This window comes from Oryctolagus cuniculus, chromosome 2 (assembly GCF_051225735.1).
Source record: "Oryctolagus cuniculus isolate XC-2025 breed Fujian yellow rabbit chromosome 2, ASM5122573v1, whole genome shotgun sequence".
Lineage (NCBI taxonomy): Eukaryota > Metazoa > Chordata > Mammalia > Lagomorpha > Leporidae > Oryctolagus > Oryctolagus cuniculus.
Genome location: NC_142868.1, coordinates 95,646,002 through 95,673,761, shown reverse-complemented (window position 1 = coordinate 95,673,761; position 27,760 = coordinate 95,646,002). Strand labels below are relative to the sequence as shown.

The following is a 27,760-nucleotide window of genomic DNA, read 5'->3' as shown; positions in this document are numbered from 1 at the left end:
GCTTGTCAGTGGCCGCATTGAGAAATGAAGCAAAGCATTGGTTTATATTTCAGTGCATTGAGTATGAGCACTCACAGAAGCAGAGACAGCCACAGTGAGAGTGAAGTCGCTAATATAAATAATAACTAAACGATTCCAGTAGGCCATCAGCATTTATATACTGAATACTGATGTTTCTTGTTCTTTTGTTTAAATCCTGGCCCTGCAACAGTGCTGCCTGCAGAGTGAAAGGCGTTTCCACATCAGATATCATTGTGCAGCCCAGAGTTCCAACCTCCCTGAAGAAAGAGACGGGACACGGAAGACAAGAGTGCTCCTTATACCAACACAAGACCCACCACCCGGCCTTCCACAGTGTAAACAAGATTTGCTAAACCAGATAATAATAATTATTAATAGCAAATGGTATATTCCAAATTCAGAAAACCACCCAGGCAACACCTGATGAATTCTAATGACTCACAGAATTGATGAGGCGATCAGTTTCTCGAGAATGTATGGCTTTAGAAATCCAACTATTAAAGTCATCCAAACTGTAAACAAACAGAAACCTCAGTTAATTTCTTTTCTTTTTTATTTACTTTAGAGGTAGAGAGACAGAAAGAGATCTCCTATCTGCTGGTTCACTTTCCAAATGCCTGCAATAGCTGGGGGCGGGCCAGGCAGACACCGAAGCTAGAAACTCTATCCAGGTCACCCATATGGGGGTCACTTACATCTTCAGCTGCTGCTTCCCAGGGAAGCGGACCCGGGCACTCCAGCATGGAATGCAGGTATCACAAACATCACCTTAACCACTGCCCCAAACACCTGCTCTCAGTTGGTTTATTTTCTGTGACGGAATCATCAAAATGATTGGATGTTATAGTGAAACAAATTAATTTCAGGCTCATTTTCTATATTAGCCACGCAATTAAATACTTAACAAGTTTCTTAACAACAAAATATAGAAATCAAAGCTCATAACCTGTCAAGGTGCGATCTTTACAGTGTATTTTCCTCAGCAGTAAAAGAGGCATGAAGACAGGGCCTTCATTAAAGGACTTGAAGGTTAAATGAGACAACTGCTCCCTCTGGTCTTATTAATTAATTAAAATTAAAATAGCAAAAAGAGGGAAACAATCAAATTCGTTCAACATAAGAATAATCTAGGAGAGGGGCCGGCACTATGGTGCAGCGGGTTAACACCCTTGCCTAAAGCGTGGGCATCCCATATGGGCGCCGGCTCTGGTCCTGCTGCTCCTCTTCTGATCCAGCTCTCTGCTACGGCCTGGGAAAGCAGTAGAAGATGGCCCAAGTCCTTGGGCCTCTGCACTCATGTGAAAGACCCAGAAGAAGCTCCTGGCTTCGGATCAGCACAGCTCCGGCCGTTGCGGCCAATTGGAGAGTGAACCATCGGATGGAAGACCTCTCTCTCTCTTTTTCTCTGCCTCTCCTTCTCTCTCTGTGTAACTCTGACTTGCAAATAAATAAATAAATATTTTTAAAAAAGAAGAAGAAAAAGGGGCCAGCGCTGTGGTGTAGCAGGTAAAGCCTCCGCCTGCAGTGCCAGCATCCCATATGGGTACCAGTTCGAGACCCGGCTGCTCCACTTCCAATCCATCTCTCTGCTATGGCCTGGGAAAGCAGAGAAAGATGGCCCAGGTCCCTGGGTCCCTGCACCTGGGTGGGAAGACCTGGAAGAAGCTCCTGGCTCCTGGCTTCAGATCGGTGCAGCTCTGGCCATTGTGGCCAACTGGGGAGTGAACCAGCAGATGGAAGACCTCTCTCTCTCTGTCCTCTCCTCTGTCTGTGTAACTCTGCCTTTCAAATAAGTAAACAAAATCTTAAATAAAAAAGAAAATAACAAGAATGTGGGTTCTGTCTCCACAAAGAAATATGAAGATAAATTAAACAAAAAATCTGTACCTGATTGCAACCAAATAAGAATCATGTACAACACATGGAGAAAAGTTTGAAAGCAACTCTGCAAAAATTCAGACAGTTGACATATTGGGCTTTAAAAATTTTTGTGTTGTTTATCTTTATTTATTCAATAGGCAGAGAGACACAGAGATCAATATCCCATCCACTGGTTCCCTCCCAAAATACCCACATCAGCTGACAGCCCGAGGGACCTCTAGTACTTGAGCTGACACCTGCTGCTCATAGAAGGAAGCTGGACTGGGAGCACAGCCAGGGCTTGAACACAGGCACTGTGATGGGTGTAGGCATCCCGGGCAGCTGCTGTAACTGCTGCGCCAAACACTCACCTGCTCCCTTATTTACATGGTTGATTTCATTCTTTTTTTTTTTTTTAAGATTTATTTATTTATTTGAAAGTCAGAGTTACAGAGAGAGAGAGAAGGAGAGGCAGAGGGGGAGAGGGAGAGAGAGAGAGAGAGAGAGAGAGAGAGGTCTTCCATCCGTTGGTTCACTCCCCAATTGGCTGCAACAGCCAGAGCTGCGCCGATCCAAAGCCAGGAGCCAGGAGCCTTCTCCAGGTCTCCCACGTGAACGCAGGAGCCCAAGGACTTGGACCATCATCCACTGCTTTCCCAGGCCATAGCAGAGAGCTGGACCGGAAGTGGGGCAGGCAGCACTCAAACTGGTGCCCATATGGGATGCTGGCACTGCAGATGACAGCTTTACCTGCTACGCCACAGTAATGACCCTGGTTGATTTAATTCTAAAAGATATCCAGATGTCATTAAACATACATGTTTAACAAAAGATAAACATGTTAACTGGTTTATCTTTAAAATAAAGTTTCTAGTTGGTAAAAAACTATTTTAGAAAATATCCTTGGAGCCAGTGCCATGGCGCAGTAGCTTAATCCTCCGCCTGCGGTGCAGCATCCCACATGGGAGCCAGTTCTAGTCCCGGCTGCTCCTCTTGCAATCCAGCTCTCTGCTATGGCCTGGGAAAGCAGTAGAAGATGGCCCAAGTCCTTGGTCCCCTGCACCTGCATGGGAAACTGGGAAGAAGCACCTGGCTCCTGGCTTCGGTTGGGAGCAACTCCTGCGTTGCGGCCATTTGGGGAGTGGACCAACAGATGGAAGACCTTTCTCTGTCTCTGCCTCTCACTGTCTGTAACTCTAGCCTCTCAAATAAATAAATAAAAATCTTAAAAAAAAAAAAAAAGCTTGGCAAAAACAAAACCACCCAGGGCCAGTGCTGTTGTCTAACAGGTAGGGCTGCCACCTTCAGCACCAGCATCCCACATGGGTGCTAGTTCGATTCCTGCTTGCTCCACTTCCAATCCAACTCCCTGCTAATGAGCCTGGGAAAGCAGCGGAAGATGGCCCAAGTGCTTGGGCCTCTGACACTCACAGGGAGACCTGGAAGAAGCTCCTGGCTCCAGGGTTTGGCTAGACCCAGCTCCAGCTGTTACAGCCAGTTGGGGACTGCGGTGCTGATGGAAGATACCCCCCCATAACTCTTGCTTTCAAATAAAATAAATAAATCTTTAAAAAATTCCATGTTTTACATTAACCTTGCCCATTTGGGGCAGGCATTGAGGCACCAATGTTAAGAAACCACTGGGTTAGGCTGCCACTTGGGATACCCGCATCCCATGTCAGAGTGCCTGGGATCAAGTCCCCCTTCTGTCTCTGCTTCTGACCCAGCGTCCTGCTAATGTTCCTTGGAGACAGCAAATGATGGATGAAGTACTGAAGCCTTCTCACCCGAGTGACAGATGAGATGGAGCTCCTGGCTCTTAGCAGCAGCCTGGCCAAACCCTGGCTGTTGCGACCATTTGAGGACTGAACCAGTGGATACAAGATTTGTGTGTATATGTATGTGTGCGTGTGTGTGTGTGTGTGTTGTTCTGTCTTTGCAATATATAAACTGTTTTGTTTTTTTTTTTCAAGAAACACACGATATGGGATGCAGGGAGGGGCAGGGGCAGTGGCAGAGGCAGGGGCAGAGGCAAGTTTTCTATCTGCTTGTTCACTCCCCAGTTGGCTGCAACGTCCGGAGCTGTGCTGATCCAAAGCCAGGAGCCGGGAGCTTCTTCCAGGTCTCCCACGTGGGTGCAGGGGCCCAAGGACTTGGGCCATCTTCTACTGCTTTCCCAGCACATAGCAGAGAGCTGGATCAGAAGTGGAGCAGCTGGGATGCCGGCACTGCAGGTGGCAGCTTGACCGGCTGTTACAGTGCCGGCCCCTCATGGCTACCTTGTTTCCAACCCAGCTTTCTACTAGCAGTGCACACCCTGGAAGGCAGCAGGTAATGGCCCAAGTGCTAATGGCCCTGCATCACTGCAAGGAGACCCAGACTGAGTTCTGGGTCTGGGGCTTTGGCCTGGCCCAGCCCTGGCTGTGGTGGGCATTTGGGGAATGAACCAGTAGATGGAAGACTGATCTCTCTCTCTCTCTTTCTCCCTTTCAAATGAAATCAATGAATAAAACTTAAAAAACAAAACAACTCTGCCACATTTGCATGATTCAATGCATAGAATTTTTGTCTCCTTTTTCTGACCTTGAACAACAGAAACAGAAACTGGTATAATGAACCTGCATCACTCAGCTCATACAAGTCTCTATGTGTGGCCAATCTTCTTTCACTTCTACTCCCACCTGCTGCCCCTCTCCCTGCCTTAGATTGATCATTTAACAGAAAATCGCAGGCATCATGCCATTTCATACACAAACACATAAATACTACCGACCTCTAAAAGATACAGACTATCTTCATTTGTAAACATAATCATAATTTCTTTACTTCATCGTAAATCTAGCAACAATTTCTTAATATCATCATGTAGCCAGCTCAGCTTCCCTAATAAATTTTTCATAGCTCAATTGTTCAAATCTGTATCCAAATACAATCAATATGTCCAAGGCCTATATTTGCAATTTCTTTTTTTTAATGAATGAATTAATTTTTTTTGACAGGCAGAGTGGACAGTGAGAGAGAGAGAGAGAGAGAGAAAGGTCTTCCTTTGCCGTTGGTTCACCCTCCAATGGCCGCGCGGCCGGCACACCGCGCTGATCCGATGGCAGGAGCCAGGTGCTTCTCCTGGTCTCCCATGCGGGTACAGGGGCCCAAGCACCTGGGCCATCCTCCACTGCACTCCCTGGCCACAGCAGAGAGCTGGCCTGGAAGAGGGGCAACCGGGACAGAATCCGGCGCCCCGACCGGGACTAGAACCCGGTGTGCCGGCGCCGCAAGGCGGAGGATTAGCCTAGTGAGCCGCGGCGCCGGCCTATATTTGCAATTTCTCTTTTTCTCATCACTCCCATTTCTAGTTTATTCAGTACTGACAACGTGACTGTCACATGAAACATATTAACACAGGAATATCTAAGGAAGAATAAAAAGCAGAAGTTGAAAATTAAAAAAATTAAGCAAGACAAAAAAATACTTAACTCTATTATACATGCTTGCTCTTCAAGTAAAAAGGAGAGAGATTTTTCTTTTAGTCTTTCTACTTTTCCTGGTTCTTTTCTGCTTCAGACTAACCTAACTTCCCAGATTTTCATGGATGACAATCCATGAGCCTACATGGAGCCAGTGTTCCTCAAAACTGTCAGCGTCATGCAGACACAGACAGACTAAGGAGCTCCTAGACCAGAGGGGACGAAGGCGAAGGAAGGTCCTGTACTCAAAGTCCGTGATCCACAGGCAGGAAAATAGGGACTCCTGCTTTGCTGGTGGAGGAATTTGGCCTCCAGGCTGACAAGACACAATCAACTGGGAGAAGTTTCAGTCCCACAGTAGAACAAGGGGAATTTCTTCTCTTTGCAAGTACTATTAATGACTTTAAAAAGGATGTAATACACCCATTCATATGAAAAGTACCAAAGTGAAGCACCTGATGCACTGAACTAACACCTGAATCTTACGAAAAGATTGACAAAGGGCAGGTGTTTGGCCCAGAGGTTAATCTCCCATAGGGAGTGCCTGGGTTGAAGTCCCCATTCCATTCCAGATTGCAGCTTCCTGCTAATGTAGACCCTAGGAGGCCGGAGTGATGGTTCCAACCTGGACTGAGTTCCCAGCTCCCAGCTTCACCTAGCCCAGCCCAGGCATTTGGGGAGTGAACCCCCCACTTCCTGTGCTCCTCAAATAAATATATCAAAAAAAATCACAGGCAACTTCTAGTAGGTAAGACCCAGAATGTCAGACTCTTTAGGAAATCATAATTTCTCCAGCATTTGATTCATTTTCAGCCACGCAGAATGACAGAAGGCAAAATTGCCTTAGAACCTTGGCTGTTACTTCCCTGAAGTCAGAGACCACGTCTTCATCTGCATTGATTCTCCAAGACACAGCAGATACAGAGACATTCATTTACTCAAAGAATGATGTTCACTTTAAGAGTCAAAACTACCCTTTCTAAATATATAATTACTTCTACATGCTACCTTCTTCAATGGTGTCTTTTCCTAACAACTTACCTCAAGAAGAGCCTTAGAAAGGACATTACAATGATGAGTGCCAGACCAATAAGGAATACGACAATCACAGCTATGAAGAGAAAAAATCATCATCACCAAAAATGTCATCGTAAACATCAAAGCTGTCACATCATTACATCTAATCTACAATGGGAAATGAAAACAAAGCAAGTTCAGAAAGAGCCTATATTCTTATACTAAATTTCTTACGAAGAGTTGAGAGCACTCAACTGTTGAATACCAATTTTCATTACAAAAAATATCAGACACACACAAAAATACAGAGAATATGAAAATAAACCTACATATACTTACCATGCAGATTCTAGAATTATCAAGGTACTGTGAGATCCAAGAAGGCTGAATAGGGTGGAACCACACTAACTTCAGCTGCTCTGGGATATGCAAACAAAGGGAGGACCACGTTTCCAGGGACCTGACTGATGGAAATTTCCAGCAAAGAACTGAAAAAACAATGACGACTCCATGGGACAGGAGGAGAGAAGACAGATACACCACTTCAGCCAGCCATGCAGCACAGCCAGCTGTCAGCTGCGAGACGCCATCTCACCAAGGTAGGAAGAAGTCACCTCGCACCCACTGCTCGCAGTTGTAGCTAAGAGGGAATTTCAGTCACCCACTGACTTTTACGTCAGTCTGGGGAGCTGACAAGAGTCTGAGCAACTGCCAGGCTTAGAGCAGAGACACTGACTACTTCTTCCTCTCCCCACTCCTGTGAGTGCCAGACTCCGCAGGGAGAAGTCTGGCAGTGCTCCTCTGTTCTGCTCCTACCAGTAACAGAATCAACATCAGGAGGAGACAACCATCTTCTTAAAGGGGAATGAGAGGCGACTGCAGCAGCTTGGGTCTGCTATTACCTGAGGGAGAACCTTGCGGACCACATGGACTTTGAGTCCAGAGTGGTGCACTAGTAGGGGGCAGAGTGCCCACTTAACTCTCTTAAAAGAAGAGTATAGGCTGCCATGGCTCCCGCACATGTGACTAGGATAGTTTATCTGTGGGATAAATCTGTGGTCCTCATTGACTTTGGGTCTGGCGTGGAGGGCTGGCAGGGGGTGGGGCACTTACTTACGTTTGTGAGGTGCTCCCCCACCAACCCGCCCTCCTTTATCACTGGCACCTGTGCTCCAACTGCCAAGGCAGAACACCCACAGGCAACTGGCTCTGGGAGCGCTCCGGCTCTCTCAGGGATGGAGCAGCCTCACAGAGCTGAGCGTGGGTCCTCTGCTCCCTGTGTCTACGGGAGCCCTGAGCACTTTAACTGCAGGAATTCTGTGACTGCACAATAAAGCGTGGAGTGTAGCTGGGTGTCTGGGAAAATGTCTGGTTTCAGAGGCTTAGATTTCCCTGAGTGCCTGGGGTAGGTCATTGTAGAGGGCTCTGTGCTCACACTGAGGACCACACAGATCCTTGTGTGGTGTTTGTGAATGCGTGGTAGGGTATGTAGGCACTGTGGGTTCTCTCTAGGTATTGATCACAGTGAGGAGGTGAGGCAGTGTTCACACAAACTGATGAGATATACCCCCTCCCCTGCTGACAATAGTGGAGACCTACCACACCCAACATAGGTGTCACCCTGGACTTTTTGTACCCAAGCAGTGACCAGAGCTCCCTGGCCCCACCCAGCACGTGCCCCTGAATATCCACTGAAGCGGCAGACACCCCACTAACCACACAGGCTTATTTCAAAGATAAAAGCCATCAGAGGAGAAAACCAGTAAGTGGTTCCACACATGCCTAAAAATTAATGTAGAAACACAAGAAACATGATCAAGGAACACAATACAACCCCCTCAAAGGAACACAACACTTCCATATTAGAATACAAAGATGAAGAGATTAATGAAATGCCTGAAAAGGAATTAAAATGAATGATCATAGGATTACTCAGAAGCAATGAGAAGCAAATTCATGAGTTAAAGAAATACATACATCACACGGATGAAAAATTTTTATGTGAGAGATAATGAAGAGAAATCAAACTGAAATATTAGAAATGAAGAATTCAATATATCAAATAAAAAACACAGTGGAATGCCTTAACAACAGACTTGGTGGGACAGAAGACAAAAAAAAAAGAATTATAAAAATTAAGAACAGTATTTGAGATTTATGGGATACACCAAATGACCCAACAGACGGTTCTTGGGAGTTCCTGAAGGTATAGAAAGAGAGATGGACTGGAAGGCCTAATCAGTGAAATAACAACAGAAAACTTCCAAGTACAGGAAGCACACAGAACTTGTTATAGACATGACCAGAAAAGATCTTCACCATAACACACTGTAGTCAAACTTTCAACAGTAAAGCATAAAGAAAAGATTCTAAAATGTGTATGAGAGAAACACCAGATTACTTTCAGAGAATCTCCAATTAGACTTACAGCTGACTTCTCATCAAAAACCCTACAGGCTAGGAAAGAATGGAGAGAAACAGTCCAAGTATGAAAAAAAAAAAAAAAAAAACAAACTGTCAACCCAGAATACAGTATCCTGCAAATCTCTCATTTATAAATGAAGGTGAAATAAAGACCTTCCATGGGGCCGGTACTGTGGCGCAGCGGGTTAACGCCCTGGCCTGAAGTGCTGGCATCCCATATGGGCGCCGGTTCTAGTCCAGGCTGCTCCTCTTCCCATCCAGCTCTCTGCTGTAGCCTGGGGTAGCAGTGGAGGATGGCAAGTCCTTGGGCCCCTGCGCCCACGTGGGAGACCCCGAAAAAGCTCCTGGCTCCTGGCTTCAGATCGGCACAGCTCTGGCCATCACAGCCAATTGGGGAGTGAACCAGCAGATGGAAGACCTCTCTCTCTCTCTCTCTCTCTCTCTGTGTAACTCTTTCAAATAAATAAATAAATATTAAAAAAAAAAAGACCTTCCATAACAAACAGAAATTGAAAGAATTTGTCACCACTCATTCAGCTTTATAAATGATGCTTAAGGATGTGCTATACGGGGCTGGCACTGTGGCACAGCAGGTAAAGCTACCTCCTGCAGTGCTGGCATCCCTTATGGGCACCAGTTTGAGTCCTGGCTGCCCTACTTCTGATACAGCTCTCTGCAATGACTTGAGAAAGCCATAGAAGATGGTCCAAGTCCCTGGACCCCTGCACCCATGTGGGAAGACCGGAGGAAGCTCCTGGCTCCTGGCTTTCGTGCAGCTCCAGCCTTTGCAGCCAATCGGGGAGTGAACCAGCAGATGGAAGAGCTCTCTCTCTGCCTCTCCTTCTCTCTCTGTATAACTCTGATTTTCAAATAAATAAATAAGTCTTTTTTTAAAAAAAGGATGTGCTACACATAGAAACACAGTCATCATCATGAAAGAATGTGAAGGCAGAAAATCTCCCAGTAAAAATACAAAGGAAATCCAAAGCAATGAATAGGAATATTCATGGAAAAATGGCAGGGCCAAGTCATTACTTTTTATAAAACCTCAAATGTATTCAGCCTGAATTCTCCAAATAAAAGATACAGACTGGCTGAATGGACTAAAATAACAAGATCCATCTATTTCATGCCTCTAAGAAACACACATCACCAACAAAGATACACACAGACAGAAAGTGAAAGGATGGAAAAAAGATGTTCCATGCTAGTAGAAAACAAAAGTGAGCGGGAATAGCCATCCTGATATCACAAGAAATAATCTTTAACATAAAAAAAAAAAAAACTGTTAAAAGAGACTATGGAGGGCATTATGTAATTATTAAGGGATCAATTAAACAGGAAGATGTGACTATAGTAAATGTATATGCACCAAATATCAGAGTGCCTGGCTATTTAAAAGCAATGTTAACAGATCTCAAGGGAGACACAGACTTCAATACAATAATAATGGGGGACTTTGACAGGCCACTTTCATCAATGCACAGCTAAACTAGACAAAAAATAATCAACAAAGAAAAAACACAGCTAATCTACACTATGGACCCAATGGACCTAATTGATATCTACAGAACATTTCATCCCAAAGCTGAAGAATACATATTCTTTTCATCAGGGCATGGAACCCTTCTAGGACAGACTATATGCTAGGCCACTAAGCAAATCTCAATGAATTAAAAAACACTGAAATCCTACCATGTATCTCTTCTGACCACAATGGAATGATGCTGGAAATTAACAACTTAAGAAACTCCAGAGAATATGCAAATACATGGAGATTGAACAACATGCTCCTAAATAAACAATGGGTTATGGAAGAAATCTAAAGGGAAATAAAAAAAAATTCCTGGAAATGAATAAGGATCACAATATACTATATCAAAACCTATGAGACAAAGCAAAAGCAGTGTTAAGAGGGAAGTTTATATCAATTAGTGTCTACATCAAGAAATTGAAAAGGCATCAAATAAATAACCTAAAAATGCATCTCATAAACCAAACCCAAAATTAGCAGGTGGAAAGAAATCATTAAAATTAGAGAATAAACAAAATTGAAACCAAAAAATGATACAAAAGATCAGTGAAATGAAGAGTTAATTTAAAAAATAAAATAAAATTCATACACCATTGGCCCAACTAAAAAAAAGGGGGGGGGGGAGTGGGAGAGGCCCAAAATTAATAAATCAGAAATTAAAACGGATATGTAACAACAGATACCACAGAGATAAAAAGAATCATCAGGAATGACTATGAACAGCTATATGCCAACATATTGGAAATCCAGAAAAAATATGGATTTCTGGACACATACAATCTACAAAATTGAGTCATGAAAACAGAAATTGAAAATAGGTCAATAACCAATACAGAGATTGAATCAGTAATAAAGACCCTCCCAACAAAGAAAAGCCCAGGATCAGATGGCTTCATTGCTGAATTCTACCAGACTTTTAAAGAAGAACCAATTCCAATTCTTCTCAAATTATTCAGAACTATTCCTCCCAACTCCTTCTATGAGGCCAGCATCACCTTAATTCCAAAATCAGAGAGAGATACAACAAAGAAAGAGAACTATAGGTCAAGGTCCCTGAACATAAATGCCAAAATCCTCAACAAAATACTAGTTAATTGAATCCACAACACATCAGAAAGATCATTCACCTGGACCAACTGGGATTTATCCCTGGTGTGCAGTGATGGTTCAACATATACAAATCAATAAATGTGATATATCACAATAACAAATTGAAGCATTAAAACCATAGGATTATCTCAATAAATGCAGAGGAAGCATTTGATAAAATACAACATCCTTTCAAGATAAAACCCTTAAGCAAATTGGGTACAGAAAGAACATTCCTTAATACAATCAAAGTACCGTATGACAAACCCATAGCCAGTATGAATGGGGAAAAGCTGTAAGTATCTCTACTAAGATTCAGAATCAGACAAGGAATGTCTACTCTCACTATTGCCATTCAATAAAGTTCTGGAAGTTTCAGCCAGAGCCATTAAGCCAGAAGATATAAATGGGATAAAAAATGGAAAGGAGGAAGTCAAATTATCTCTGTTTGCAGGTGACATGAGCCTATATATATGAAAACCAAAAGACTAAAAGACTACTGGAACGCACAAGAAACTTTGGTAAAGTTGCATGATACAAAATTGACACACAAAAATCAATAGCCTTTGTATACACAGACAATGCCATTGCTGAGAAAGAATTTGTAAGATCAGTACCATTCACAAAAGCCACAAAAAAGTTTAAATACCTTGGAATAAATTTGACCAAGGAGGTGAAAGATCTCTATTATGAAAATTACAAAGCATTAAAGAAATAAATAAAGGAAGACACACACAAAAAAATGGAAGAATCTTCCATGTTTGCAAACTGGAAGAATTAACACCATCAAAATGTCCATACTACCCAAAGCATTTACAGATTCACTGTTATCCCAATCAAAATAGCAATGACATTCTTCTCAGATCTAGAAGAAACAATGCTAAAATTCATATGGAAACACAAGAGACCCTGAATAGCTAAAGCAATCTTAACAAAAATAAAGCCAGTGGCATCACAATACCAAGTGCTGTCCACTGGCATTTCCTGGGGATGAAGGAGAATGGAATGCCTTCTGTGATCTGTGTTGCCATTTGTGTGTGCAGCACTCTTCAGGTAGTCTCAGTGACCGCTATGCTCTGTTTGAGTTTCATTCTTGGTGTTTAAAATGTGTTCTGCATATTCAACATGTATTTTGTCCATATTTTGCTTTTACAAAAGCATCCAAAATTAACTGAAAGTTAGGGATGCATCCAAAAAAACAAGAGCAGAACTTCTGTGTAGAAAACCACAAGACACATTTGAGAAGAGTTGAAGACAGGCCATGTAAATACAGAAATCAGTGTTTACACATCAGAGGAGCAAGGCTGCAAGGGTTACATCCTCCCCAAACTGTTCTACAGATGCAGCAACACCATTGTTTAAATACCAGTGGCTGTGCGCCTGGGAGCATCTATGGGACACCCGCATGTGTGTGTGTGCATGCCTGTGTGAGTGTTTGTGGGCAATCTCATTATAAAATTTGCATAAAAAAGGCTAGCGATTGCCAAGACCCTCTTGGAGGAGGAAGAGGAGGAAGAAACAGGAAGAAGAAGTGGAAGAGGAGGAGGAAGTGGGGGAGCGAAGGAGGCACTAGAGGAAGACAGAGGAAGAGAAAGAAGTGGATGGCAGGCAGAGCTCTGGTCCACCAGGCACCGAGGCCCATGTGCAGCTGTGGCAGTGATGCGGCGTGCTGTTAGTGCAGGGGCAGAAGAGATGACCCAGCCCAGCCAGTGTGGCCTGCAGAGCTGTCAGGAAAGAGCCCTCTCCTTCCTCAACAGGAGGCTTGTAGGGGCAGGGCTCTCCCCTTAGTGGGCACGAGGTCCCCACTGAGGAAACCAGCTCCAAGTGGATGCCTGACCTGGGTATAAAAGCCCACATGGCAGAGTTTGCAGAAGGTAACATGGGAAGATGTTGAATTTCATGATCCTAAGGTTTGGAAATATCTGTTGAACAGGATAGCCAAAGAACTGACTGTAAAGAAAAGGAAGAAACTGGACTCAACAGAAATGAAGACCTTCTTCCCCTCCCAGGGTGCCCCTGAAGAGCAAGTCACTAAGTGGGGAGTAAATTATCCCTGTGTTGACCATGGATCTTCCTAAAAATCCCAACACACAATCCTGTCTTCTCAGAGTAAACGCCTGGATGACAGTGGGAGTCATTGAGAAGCTATGTACTTTCTAGATACAAGAAAGTGTTGGGGAAAGGTGGGGGATGGCGCTGTAGCATCGTGGTTAAAGCTGCCACCCGCAGTGCTGGCATCCCATATGGGTGTCAGTCTAAGTCCCGGCTGCTCCACTTCCAATCCAGTGCTCTGCTATGGCCTGGGAAAGCAGTAGAAGATGGCCCAAGTGCTTGGGACCCTGCACCCATGTGGGAGACCTGGAAGAAGCTCCTGGCTCCTGGCTTCGGATCAGCTCAGGTCTGGCTGTTGCGGTTATCTGGGGAGTGAACCAGTAGATGGAAAACCTCTCTCTCTCTCTCTGGCTCTACTTCTCTCTGTAATTCTGTTTTTCAAATAAATAAAATAAATCTTAAAAAAAAAAAAAAAAAAACCAGAAAGGGCAGGAGAAATGCTTACAGCTCCCATTTCATCACCTTCTTTAACATCGGGTGTCCTTGCTGTCTCCAAAGGCAACCAAAAGATCGTGTTTGTTTTTGTTCCAGGGAGGGGGCCTCGTTCTCTTTAGTTTCATGATTTTTTGATGTTTGTCATTTTTCACCAATTACACTCATTATTCTTTTTAATGATTAACTTGTTCCACATTGGCTCTCTCACACTGCCTCCTGCATTGTTTTGTAATGAGCTCATGGTCTTCAGTGGTGTTTCTGTGAACAGCAGTGCTCAATGCCACAGGGACTTGTTACTGTCCCCTGAAAGGCAGCACGCATGGTACCATCTGATGAGGGCTCAGAGTGACAGCTGTCTTCACTGGAGCTATCAGAGAATGAATGATCCCTCCTTAACCTAAGGGAACCTGTGAACTGTCAGCCTAGAATATACAGGGAACACCAGACCCCTGTCTTAACACAGGGAGGATGCTGACAGAGGCAGGAGACAGACAGAGCCTTAATACAGGCTAGGTAGACAGAGACCAGGAGGCACCATCTGGCGATGATACCCCAAGGACCTAAGAAACAATCAGCTTCAGTAAAAGACTTCTGTGATTGGAGACTTAACCACAGTCAGGACCCAGTTAAAGCCACTGTTAGTCAGTGCCTGAGAAGGTAAGGGAACCGGACTCTGAGACTGGCTTCTATGATTAGGGACTTAACTTTCCAAGTCAAGAACCAATCAAAACAGCCACTACTCAATCCCTTATCTACAGACCCATCTCTCCAGGAAACCAATCACTTTTCAATACCTAATTTACATCTTTCCTGCCCAAATGTGTATAAAACTGGGGGTCAAACAGCCTGCTACTAGGGCACTCTCTGCTTCTTTCAACAAACTACTCTCACTTTATCCACTCTTCCTTGTCTCTGTGCCTAAGTTTTTGTGCACATGAGCCAACAGACCCGGCAGAAAGAATGTTGGCATAAAGAAAGAAAACCCATGTCAAAATGCGATAATTAACTACCCTGTTCTGTTCCTTTCCAGTACATTTAACTTTTTAGCCTTATTATGGCGTCAAAATTAGACAGTGATGAGACTATATTGATATATACCTTTTAACACAACACAGAATTTTCTTGCTAGACAACGAACATTAAGTATATTATAACTGGGGCCAATACTGTGGCGCAGTGGACTAATCCTCCACCTGCGGCACCAGCATCCCATATGGGCACCAGTTTAAGTCTTGGCTGCTCCTCTTCCAATCTAGCTCTCTGCTATGGCCTGGGAAAGCAGCAGAAGATGGCCCAAGTGCCTGGGCCCCTGCACCCATGTAGAAGATCAGAAAGAAGTTCCTGGCTCCTGGCTTCAGATCGGCACTGCTCCGGCCATTCAGAGACTAAACTAGCGGATAGAAGATGTTTCTCTCTGTCTCTCCTTCTTACTGTCTGTAACTCTACCTCTCAAATAAATAAAGTATTTTTTAAAATGCATATTATAATTATACCATCACTGAGTAGGACATACAAGCTATACTCCAGGTTTTAAATTACAGAGAGTGTCACAGATGGACTGCTTCACTTTACAAACAGGACTCAAAAACTAAAACCTTTCAAAATACTGACTTTAGAAATCCACAAACAGAATATACATACGAAGGTTACTGTCCACTGGCTTCTCATTCACAACTATGTCACAGGCAATCCCACTGCTTCCATTACGGGTGTTCTTTACCAAGACAGAGTAGTTTCCAAATTCTCCAAATTTGTACTCCAGCCTGCAAAGATGAGGTAAGATTAGGAAAATTGGTTTCATTTAAAAATAAGGAGTTGGTATTGCGCTACTGTCATGGAGGCAGGGTGACAGGCACCCTCCCTCCGTGCAGATGAGGGAAGCTGAAGAAAAACATTTTCAAGGGAGGAAAAACTAAAAATCAAAAAGGACAGAAAGTAGAGAGCATGCAGACCTCACTTAGGTCACATCAAAGCAGGCACAAACCTACAAACTGCCTTCTCTCCCAAGGAATCGTTAAACTGCAGGATGGAGTCATGCTGGGTGCTGACAGACACAGCGGCTGTGCTGGCTTTTCCCGGCTTTCCACTCTGAGGAACCCTGACCAGAAGCTGAAACAAGCACTGCAAAACAAGCAAGCAGAACAGGCCACCTGTTAGGGTTTCTGAAAGTCTTTGTTTTTGGAGGACACAATATCTAAATGCAGATTTACAAGTCACTCTTCCTTCATACTTAAAATTAAACTTATAATTTAATAATTTAGATAAAAACACATCTACAAGTTTATGCTAAAATAAGTACCTTGTTGCTATGGAATTGTACAATGCTATTCACAGGAAAATTTTTCAGAAATTAGTAAATACAGCTTATATTAGATTCTATTTAAAATATTTAATGTTTGTATTATATTCCATCAACTACTATAATTGTGGATATTTCCTGTTTCATCTCTTTGTTGTTTTTGTTGCATAAATTAATTGTTTTAAAAGGTCTACACATGAGGCTATTATTCCTTGAAATTCTTTCTCCAATGTAAATTTCCAAAAATGAGGTCAGATTAAATATAATCACATCAGTGGTTCCTGTTACAAATGGCTAAACAGTACTCATAAAAGTAAAATTACAACAACTTATTAACTTCTCATTAGCCTTGCTTAAGATTTTAAAATCACTTTTCTTTATGTTCATTTACTATTTACATCACAGCATTAAGATTTCATTTTAGGGGGTGGTGAAGTTGTGGTGTGTGGGGTAAGTTTCCATCTGCGATACCAGTTCAAGTCCTGGCTGCTCATTTTGGATCCAGTTCTAGTGCACCTAGGAAGGCAGTGGAAGATAGTCCAAGTGCTTGGGCCCCAGACAGTGAGGGGAGAGAGAGAAAGAGAGAGAAAGAGAGAGAGAGAGAATGACTCTTTAATCCACTAGTTCACTCCCCAAATGGCCACAAAAGTCATTGCTGGGCCAGGCAGAAGCCAGCAGCCTTGAACTCAATCCAGGTCTCCCAGATGGGTGACAGGGGCCCAAGTACTTGGGCTATTTTCTGCTTTCTTCCCACGCACATGAGCAGGAAGCTGGATCTAAAGCAGAGCAGCTGGGGTCATAAGTAGCGGTTTAACCTGCTGTGTCACAACACCAGCCCCAGATTTCTTAATCATTTGCTGATATTTATGTTTTCAATTTCTAAAATAAATCTTTAAGGATTCAATCAATTTTTGAATCTCAAATTTATCATAATTTCCACTAGATCATAATTTCAGTTGACATGTATAAAAGCATTTCCTAATTTTCTTAATTTTCATTAATCCCTTAGATCTATCCACAGTTTGTTAACTGTGTGACTTTTATTTTAAGAGATCATCTCCTGGGGCCAGGGTCACGGCGCAGCAGGTTAAACCACTGCCTCTGACATCACACATGGGCTCCAGTTTTAGTCCTGTCTGCTCTCCTTCTGACTCAACACCCTGCTAATGCATCTGGGAAAGCAGCAGCAGATGGTTCAAGTGCTTGGGTACCTGCCGGCCACATGGGAGACCTAGATGGCGTTCTAAGCTCCTGGCTTTGGCCTGGCCCAGCCCTGGCCATTCGAGGAATAAACCAGTGAACAGATCTCTCTGTCTCTGTCTCTTGCTGTCTGTAACTCTCCTTTCAAATAAAAAAGATCAATAAATCTTTTAACAAAAGATCATCTTGACTCAATTATTCTCTTAATTTCTAGTTTACATATTTATTATTTTTATTGCTCCAGATCCCCTATGGAATATTGTCTAATATTCTCAAACACAGTTTGCTCTTTCTTTCTTCTTTTTGTGAGTTATATCTTACTTTTAGTCAACTGTAATAACTGCTCATGGTAAACAATAATCACCTTTGTTCTTGTTCTCTTTTCTAAGGAACTTGCTAGCACTCTATAACTGGTTTTATCTGTCTTAATGCTGCCTGTCAAGCTATGAAATCTGGTCTATGCATTTTTAAATATGTTTACAGATCTATAAAAGTCTTCCTACTTTAAGGAAAGGTAGATAAAGAGAACAAAAAAAACATTCTCCACTCAGATACCTGTCCGATCTCTAGGGCATATCTACACCTTTAAATATCTATATTATCTGGCTTACTAAATATGATATTACTGGGGCAAGCACTGTGACACAGCGGGTTAACGCCCTGGCCTAAAGCGCCGGCATCCCATATGGGCGCCGGTTCTAGTCCTGGCTGCTCTTCTTCCAATCCAGCTCTCTGCTGTGGCCTGGGATAGCAGTGGAGGATGGCAAGTCCTTGGACCCCGCACCCACATGGGAGACTCAGAAGAAGCTCCTGGCTCCTGGCTTCAGATCGGCGCAGCCCCAGCCATCAAGGCCAACTGGGGAGTGAACCAGCGAATGGAAGACCTCTCTCTTTCTCTGCCTCTTTTCTTTAACTCTGACTTTCAAATAGATACATAAATCTTTTAAAAAAATATATTACTATAGCTTGCATTCTCTTGAATACTTCTCTTGAAACCTACATTTTTTAAAGGCCTTTAAATTATCATTATAGTTCAAACTTGGAAACAGTTTACGTCTAGATATCATTCTTTGGTTGCTTCCCCTTTAAATGGTTTTAAGTGTCTTTCCAATTCCCAGGCTAAGCTTTGTTCTGCAATTATGGGACATTTTCTACCAGTGTGGTTAAATACAGGCCCTGTGCCTCTCCTCACACATTTCCCTTAGACATAATTATCTCCATGTTCTTTTAAATAATTTTTTTCCTTAAAATAGTCTCCTGCAGTTACTTCTTCTATTTTCTGATCCTTTGCTATATCACCAGCAACACCCTTTTGTGCCAATGATGCTACTTTTTCATTCTAATGGTGCTCTTTTCTATATCTTTTTTTTTTTTTTTTTTTTTTGACCAGCAGAGTCAGACAGTAAGAGAGAGAGACAGAGAGAAAGGTCTTTCTTTTCCGTTGGTTCACCCCCTAATGGCCACTACAGCCAGCGCGCTGTAGCCAGCACACTGCACTGATCCGAAGCCAGAAGCCAGGTGCTTCTCCTGGTCTCCCATGCAGGTGCAGGGCCCAAGGACTTGGGCCATCCTCCACTGCCTTCCCGGGCCACAGCAGAGAGCTGGACAGGAAGAGGAACAACGGGGACAGAATCCGGTGCCCCAACCGGGACTAGAACCTGGGGTGCCGGTGCCCCAGGTGGAGGATTAGCCTAGTGAGCCGCAGTGCCAGCCACTTTTCTATATCTTATTCATACTTTGACAAATCTTTTCTCCCCGCTCTTTACTTTTTTCCTATGGATTTTAGACCTTTTTAAATTCTTTTTTTTAAGACATTTTCCCATTCATTAAATTATCTGATTCTTGTCAATTCTTTTTAGAAATACAATTGTTGCCTTGGCTGGCGCCACAGCTCAATAGGCTAATCCTCCACCTAGCGGCGCCGGCACACCGGGTTCTAGTCCCGGTCAGGGCGCCGGATTCTGTCCTGGTTGTCCCTCTTCCAGTCCAGCTCTCTGCTATGGCCCAGGAGTGCAGTGGAGGATGGCCCAAGTGCTTGGGCCCTGCACCCCATGGGAGACCAGGAGAAGTACCTGGCTCCTGCCTTCGGATCAGCATGGTGCGCCAGCCGCAGCACGCCAGCCATGGCGGCCATTGGAGGGTGAACCAACGGCAAAAGGAAGACCTTTCTCTCTGTCTCTCTCTCTCACTATCCACTCTGCCTGTCAAAAAAAAAAAAAAAAAAAACCTGTTGCCTTAATTTTTATTATTTATTTTGTATCTTAAAGACAGAAAGAGATCTTCCATGCACTGGGCCATTCCCCAAATGCCCACAAAAGCCAGGGCTGGGACTAACCAAAGCCAGAGCCCAGAACTCCACTGGGCTCTCTTCCATGGGCGGCAGGGATCTAAGTACTTGAACCACTCACTGCCTGTTGGCTCCCAGGATGTCCATCAGCAGGAAGCTGGAGCAGAAGTGGAGGAGCTGGGGCTCGAACCAGGCACCCAAACATGAGATGCAGGCACCCCAAGCAGCGATTTAACTGCTGCACCAAATGCCAACCCCCAGATTTCAAATTTTAGCTATTCTTAGTTATCTTTCAGGATTCTTTCAGGTACTTCTTGTAGGCTGATGAATTTTCTTTCCTGTGAGCTCCTTTCTTTAACTGTTAGAGATCTTTTTTATTCATATTACTTCACAGACTATTCAATAGGCTTAAATTAAACACAGAAAGTACTGCACCTGAGTACTGTGCCTTCAACTTTGGGTACCCAGGGCCAGGTGCTTTTTTAAAATAGTTGTTCTTGTATTTATTTAAAAATTGATTTTAATTTGTATCTACTTATCTAGGAGAGATAGATAAATTTACCATTCCCATTTCATTCCTCCAATGCCTGAATGACTGGGGCTGGGCCAGGCTGACACTCGCAGGTAGGAACTCAATCCAGGTCTCCCGTGTGGATGGCAGGGACCCAATCACTTAGGCCATTACTTGCTGCCTCCTGGAGTCTGCAGTGGTGGGAAGTTTGAATCAAGACTCAGAGCTGGGTATCAAACACTGGCACTTTGATACGGGCCTTGGGTCAGTAGGCTAAGTTAAACTTTTGTGCGGGGCCACCTTGTGGCTTAGCAGGTAAAGCCACAGCCTGCAGTGTCATCATCCCATATGGGTTTCAGTTCGACTTCCAATCCAGCTCCCTGCTATTGTGCCTGGGAAAGCAGCAGAGGATGGCCCAAGTGCTCGGACCCCTGCGTCCACATGGGAGACCCAGATGGAGTTCCAGGCTCCTGTCCTGGCCATTGCAGCCATTTGAGGAGAGAACCAGCAGATGGAAGATATATCTGTCTCCTCTCCTTCTGTTTCTACCTCTCTATATAACTCTTTCAAATAAATAAAATAAATCTTTAAAACAAATTCTAAAAAATTAAGTTTTATACAGCTCGTGAAATTGAGGATTTAAACTCATAAACAACCAGTCAGTGGCCTGAGCCAGCTGTTTCATGAGCCTAATCTTTGGTTATGGGTTTCAGACTTCTCTTACAAGGCGAGCACATTTATTGAGTTGGTTTAAAGTAGTAGAGATTTATGTGTGGGTAGCGATCACACTGAAAGTCAAGGCAAACACCATTAACAACTGAACACCACCAGATAACTGTCAACAGGTTTCATTACTACATTGTAAGGGGATTTCGCTACATTCCTATATCTGATGTTATCTATATGCTGACAACAGGTCAGCTCACTGCTTCCCGCCACACACATGCTTCCTCGGCCATGACTGAGGTTTGCTCACAGCTGCAGAGTTCAAGAGGTCACATCTGCTGGGGAAGCAGCCGTAGGCGTCTTGGCAGCACAGCCAGCATCCTGGCTGACTCAGGCCTCTGCGGGATTTAAGGCCCCACAGGTAACTCACTGTACACTAAAATCCCTCCTTTAGGCCGGTGCCGTGGCTCACTAGGCTAATCGCTGCCTTGCAACACTGGAACACCGGGTTCTAGTCCCAGTCGGGGCACCAGATTCTGTCCCAGTTGCCCCTCTTCCAGGCCAGCTCTCTGCTGTGGCCAGGGAGGATGGCCCAAGTCCTTGGGCCCTGCACCCATGGGAGACCAGGAGAAGTACCTGGCTCCTGCCTTTGAATCAGCGCGGTGCGCCGGCCGCAGCACACCAGCCGTGGCGACCATTGGAGGGTGAACCAATGGCAAAAGGAAGACCTTTCTCTCTGTCTCTCTCTCTCACTGTCCACTCTGCCTGTCAAAAATAAAAAATAAAAAATAAATTTAAAAATCCCTCCTTTAAAGGCAGGTATGATCAAATTCTCAATTTGGCAATAAAGGACATTTCATTTCGTGTGCAAGAAGAGCCTTGTCCTTAAAAAGCAGCAGGGTCTAGAAGAGTGGCAAGATCTTTAGGCACAATCAATTCTTTGTTGTCAGAAAGGCAGGTCCTGGAATAATGGTCACTCCCGCAACTCACACCTCCCCGCTGTTGGAACTACACTCGGCCTTGGAGAGCAGCCAAGCCTCTGATCCCATGAAAACATGGCCTATCGATTCTACCCGTCAATGAGAACTGGCATTTTTAAATGGGGTAGGGAGACAGGCATTTGGTATAGTTGTTAAAACACTGCTCAGGATGCCAAAACCCCATGTCAGAATGCTGGGGTTAAAGTCCTTGTTGCATTCACAATTCCAGCTTCCTGCTAATGCACACCCAGGGAGGCACTGGATTGAGTTCCCAGCTCCTGGCTTCAGCCTGGCCCAGCCTCAGATACTGCAGGCATTTGGGGAGTGAATCAGCACATGGGAGATCTCTCTTCCTGCAACCCCTCCCCCTCCCACCACCATCTGTTTACTTTTCAAATAAAAAAAATTAAAAAAACATTTTTTATAAAGATGAGCAGGGGACAGTATAAGAAGTTTATGTAACCCATTGCTAGGCAATTCTCCCTTAATTATATTTCTTCTGATTCTTCATATAGCCTGCTTTGTTTCCTCGCCTGTAAACTGGAGTTACCATCAGAAGGGCTTTATCTATGAAAGCAAACAAACCCTAAGGCCAAAAAAATGGTGAGTGTGAATATAACACATACATGGTAACAGCGTTCAGATTTCCAGTAGACAGTCAAGTGTGTTTCAGGAAGTTCATTATGGATGAGCAGCAGGGCCTGATCCATCTTCAGCTCTACCGGCTTTTTCTTGTCTACGTCTGGTAAGAATTAAAAATGCAACATTAAAAAAAAAAAAAAGTAGAAAAGGTACTGAAGGATATGTTAGAGACAAACACCAGTGGTGCTTGTCAAATACTTGCACTGTGGTTTCTGGGATCTCTCATACATATCTTCAGCACACAGGGACGCATACATGTGCATGTACACACGTACACACAGGGCCCCTTTTTCCCAGTGAGGATTCAGTCAACACCATTCACACCCAGCATGTAAAAGCACTGAGCAGGGAACTTCATTCACCAGTGCTAAGATGTGACATGCACTGAAGTTACTATTTTCCGTGTAACGATGACAATCCTATGAGCTAGCCCTTTCCTATTTTACAAAGCAATACAGGCGCATAAGAATAAGATGATTGCCCACAGCAACAGAGTCTCTTACTGAAATCAGTGATCTGAACCGAATCTGTGTTACGTTCCAAAGCTCAAACTTCTCTGTCCTGTGACTGAGCTGTGAGCGCAGCCTGGGCAGCAGTAGGAATGCCAAACTGCAGAAGGCATAGGGGAGCAGGACCCAGGGACGACTCAGTCAGTCTTTCAGGTGCAAGAAGTCCTGCTTTCTGCCCCTCTGGCTGAGCGTTCAGTTTCCAAGGCAGGTTGGAGAAGGCTAAGGAGACCAGTATCAGCCTCTGGGTGCAGGCCCCACTGCTTCCCTGTTCACTCTGCACACAGATCACTGGTTTACTAGATGGCATCCTCGGGATGACGTAAAGAAGATGCATTCTAAAAATAAGTCCATGTCTTGATGGGAAAACTGCTGTTGCCTGAAGTGAAAGCAAAGTGGCTTATTATTCAAACCAAGTGAGCCACTAATACTGAGGTTACATGAAAGAGAAGTTGATTTAGCTTCTAGGCAAAAGAACACAAAGGGAACCCAGCAACACAACTCAAAAGGCAAGAATTTATTACCTTCTATTTTGTGTCATGAAAATGTCCTTCACAATGCCCGAGAAACTCATCTCAATGATTACTTCAGGAATTCGTCACTTGCACTAAAGACCTCATTTCTAGGTTTAAATAAATTTACCTTATTTAGTTCTCAGTGAAAACAAAACACACAGTATGTAACTTTTTAACTTAAATTTTAGAAAACTGATAGTCTGGGGCCAGTGCTGTGGCATAGTGGGTAAAGCCGCCGCCTCCAGTGCCAACATCCCATATGGGCGCCAGTTTGAATCTCGGCTGCTCCACTTCCAATCCAGTTCTCTGCTATGGCCTGGGAAAGCAGTAGAAGATGGCCCAAGTCCCTGGGCCCCTGCACCTGCATCAGAGACCGGAATGAAGCTCCTGGCTCTTGGCTTCGGATCGGTGTAGCTCTGGCCGTTGCAGTCAATTGGGGAGTGAACCAGCAGATGGAAGACCTCTCTCTCTGCCTCTCCTTCTCTCTGTGTAACTCCAACTTTCAAATAAAATATTTTTTTAAAAAAAAGAATATTTATATAAAAAAGAAAACTGATAGTCCATCCAGTTATTGAAAAACTTTACAAACTATCATTGTTTAGGATGATGTATATGAATTTGCTTTTTAAAATTTACAGTTTACAAAATTTAGATATAGATCATATATTTTCAATTCACATTTAGTGTCTAAATGTAGAGGTGCTGGAAGTATAAAATACATCCTGCATTCCAAAGACTCAGCAGAAAAAAGAAGTAATTTCTTACAGTGATTATATGTTGAAGTAATACCTTGGATGGGTTATATTATTTTATTTATTTATTTATTTATTTATTTTGACAGGCAGAGTGGACAGTGAGAGAGAGACAGAGAGAAAGGTCTTCCTGTTCCGCTGGTTCACCCTCCAATGGCCGCCGCGGCTGGCGCACCGCGCTGATCCGATGGCAGGAGCCAGGTACTTCTCCTGGTCTCCCATGGGGTGCAGGGCCCAAGCACTTGGACCATCCTCCACTGCCCTCCCGGGCCACAGCAGAGAGCTGGCCTGGAAGAGGGGCAACCGGGACAGAATCTGGCGCCCTGACCGGGACTAGAACCCGGTGTGCCGGAGCTGCAAGGCAGAGGATTAGCCTAGTGAGCCGCGGCGCCGGCCTGGATGGGTTATATTAAATATATTATTAGAGGGGCCGACGCCGTGGCTCACTTGGTTAATCCTCCACCTGCAGCGTTGGCAACCCATATGGGCACCAGGTTCTAGTCCTGGTCGCTCCTCTTCCAGGCCAGCTCTCTGCTGTGACCCAGGATGACAGTGGAGGATGGCCCGAGTGCTTGGGCCCCTGCACCCACATGGGAGACCAGGAGGAAGCGCCTGGCTCCTGACTTCGGATCAGCACAGCTCTGGCTGTTGCGGTCATTTGGGGAGTGAACCAATGGAAGGAAGACCTTTCTCTCTGTCCCTCTCTCACTGTAACTCTACCTGTCTAATAAATAAAATAAATAAAAATATTTAAAAAAAACAAAAATAAATAAATATATTATTAGAATCAATTGCTTCCTTTTTTTTACTTTTTTAAACTTTTAACTGATATATAAGAATAATACATATTTATGGGATACCATATATCCATACATGTATACATCATGCAATGTTCAATGTGGAATAACATAACTATCCACTCTAACATTTGTATCATCTCTTTTTTGGCACCAAAAACTCAAAATCTCTAGCTTTTTAAAAAACGTAATCTGCAGTCACCCTACCGTGTAGAACACCACAACATCTTCCACCTAACACAAACTTAGTGCCCGTCAATCAAGCTTTCCCTAACCCTCCCTCCCCTAACTCTTCCTCCTCTCTGCTAACCACCATTCTACTCTCAAATTCTATGAGATCTTTTTTTAGGTCCCATATGATCACATGATACTCATCTTTCTATGCCTGGCTTATTTCACACAACACAGTGTCCTCCAGCTCCAGCCATGTTGCTGCCAATAAGATTTCATTCTTTTCAATGGCCAATAGTATTCAACTGAGTGTACAGACTCACCTATTCCATCTCTTCATTGGGTGATGGGCACTCAGCTTGTTTCTATTTCCTAGCTAGTGTCAACGTATTGTGTCAAATCTGCGAATGCAGATGTCTCTGACAGACTGAGTTCACAGACAGATTTCTTGTTTTTTGAGGAGTCTCAACACTGTTGCCTACAGTGGCTACACTAACGGGCAATCTCAAACAGTGTGCCAGGGTTCCCATCCTCACCACTACTTGTCATCTTTTGTCTCCTTGATAATAGCCAATCCCACTGATGGAGGTGGTATTTCATCGTGGTCTTCATCCTGTGGATTAGTGATGTTGGGGGAAAGGAGCTGGCCATTTGCCATTTGTCCTCCTTTGAAAAACGTCTACTCAGAGCTCGTCTTTTTCTTTTTTTTTTTTTCTTTTTTTTTTTTTTTTTTAGATTACATGTTTGTGTGCTATGGAGTTGAGTTCCTTATATGTCCTGATTCTTAACCCCTCCTCACATGCGTACTTTGCAAACATTTTCTCCCATTCTGTAATCATCCGTCCACCCTCTTGATTGCTCCTTAGCTATGCAGAGCATTTTAGCACAATGTGATGCTATTTCTGCTTTTGTTTCCTGAGTTTTTAGGAGGCATATTCTTCAAAATAGATTCTACCTAATGTTTACTGCAAATAAAAATTGAGTCCTCAAACCATACCAAGAGAAAGCTCTTAGAGGGACTTTGACCAGGCCACCTGGGCTCCAGGTGGGCCAGAAAGCATGGTTGTCCTGCTCGGGATGGAAAGCTGAGGAAACACTAATTTTCTCCCTCCCCACTTAGAATCACCATTAACAAATCACCCTTTTCCTAAAATGACTACCGTCATCAACTGGTGTTAGAATACAAACAAAAAGCACCGGCCCAGATCTGTCCCTGACAAGTTGTGCCTGGACAGGTTATGTAACCCTCCGAGGCTGTGTCCACTGTAAGTAGCCAGCTGAAATGCTGTCTCAAAACTCATCATGTCTTCTGCAAGACTCGGAATTTCAAACAGATACTAGAAGCCCCACATTCTGATACAGAAAAGGAGACGGGAAAGAGGGGCAGATGACGATCACCTCCCCAGGGGACCCAAACACTGTCTGACCTCCGACGGCACCCGGACAAACTCTAGGGCCTGGGTAGCCGCCTTCCTCGGCCTGAAGGGAGGCGCTGGAATTCCACGTCCCCTCGCATAGCCTCCCGTTTCCCCCAGCGAGTTCGGACAGCACGCCAGCTGGGGGACGCCCTTCTGTCCCGCGTCGCCTGAGTGCACGCGAGGGCAAAAACGCCGCGGGCGGCCACGCCGCGAGTGCCCCCGAGGTCCCCTAATCCAGCCCCGGCCTGCGGCTTCTCGTCAGAGCCCGGGGCGCCGGCCCGAGCGGGCGGGGAGGCCGCTGTCGCCAGAGGCCGGACTCCGGCCGATGCCCACCCCGGGACCGGGATCGTGCTTTTCCAGCCTGGGGAAAGGAGGGGGCCGTGTGGAAGTTGCACCGGCCAGCGCGCTGGCTGAGGGGCGAGCGTGGGCGCAGTCCGGTTGTCCACCAGGCAGGCTCCCACTGCGCCTCGCGTGCGTTGGGTAACAAGCCTCCATCTGAGGACAAGCCGCCAGGGGACGCAGCAAGACCCACGCGCTCCGGCCCGCTCCTGCGCCACAGCTCTCGGGAGCTCGCCCGTCCGTCTGGAGGCTGGGGCCGAAGCCCCGCACCGCACCAACCCCTCTCCAGGCCGCGGCCGCCGCCCAGCGCGCCTGCAGCACAAAGCAGCGTCCTCGGCAACCCGACAGCCGCAGCTGCAAGAGGCCGAGCGGCGAGCTGGGGAAGCACGGCGCGCCCCGCCCCGCCGGCCAGGAGCGCGGTGGCGGCGCGCACTCACCTTGCGGCGGCGCCGGGGAGCCGCCAGGGGCCAGCAGCGCGGCGCTCAGCACCGACGCGGCCAGCAGCAGCGCGACCAGCGCCCAGCCCGCGCCCGGCGCTCCCGGCATGCCGGCCACTGCCGCCTCGGGCCGCCGCGCCTGCCGGGGTGACGCCTGGCCCGCCGCGCCTCGGGCGCCGCGCTGCTCGGCCCCGCGCTGCTCCGTGGCCACGCTCGGCCGCGCGCGCGTCATCGCCTGCCCCCACCTCGGCTGCCGTCACCGCCCACGCCCGAGTCGGCCGCGG

At 45.1% G+C, this 27,760-nt stretch overlaps 1 protein-coding gene across 7 annotated transcripts in view; it reads right to left on the bottom strand.

The window, feature by feature from the left end:
- Nucleotides 1–27,760, bottom strand: part of HGSNAT (heparan-alpha-glucosaminide N-acetyltransferase) — a 69,461-nt gene extending 41,701 nt beyond the window's left edge. For 2 of the 7 annotated variants that reach the window (XM_089325947.1, XM_089325943.1), the window contains exons 1-6: nucleotides 27,477–27,756; nucleotides 22,526–22,641; nucleotides 15,941–16,077; nucleotides 15,598–15,719; nucleotides 6,387–6,456; nucleotides 464–533 (exon numbers count right to left, since the gene is read on the bottom strand). In XM_089325947.1, the coding sequence (XP_089182073.1) occupies nucleotides 464–533; nucleotides 6,387–6,456; nucleotides 15,598–15,719; nucleotides 15,941–16,077; nucleotides 22,526–22,641; nucleotides 27,477–27,708 (747 nt within the window). In that variant the 5' untranslated portion in view covers nucleotides 27,709–27,756. Of the gene's footprint in view, nucleotides 1–463; nucleotides 534–6,386; nucleotides 6,457–15,597; nucleotides 15,720–15,940; nucleotides 16,078–22,525; nucleotides 22,642–27,476 lie in introns of all 7 variants that reach the window. The other 5 variants (XM_089325946.1, XM_051832323.3, XM_089325944.1 and 2 more) reach the window with 4 other exon arrangements.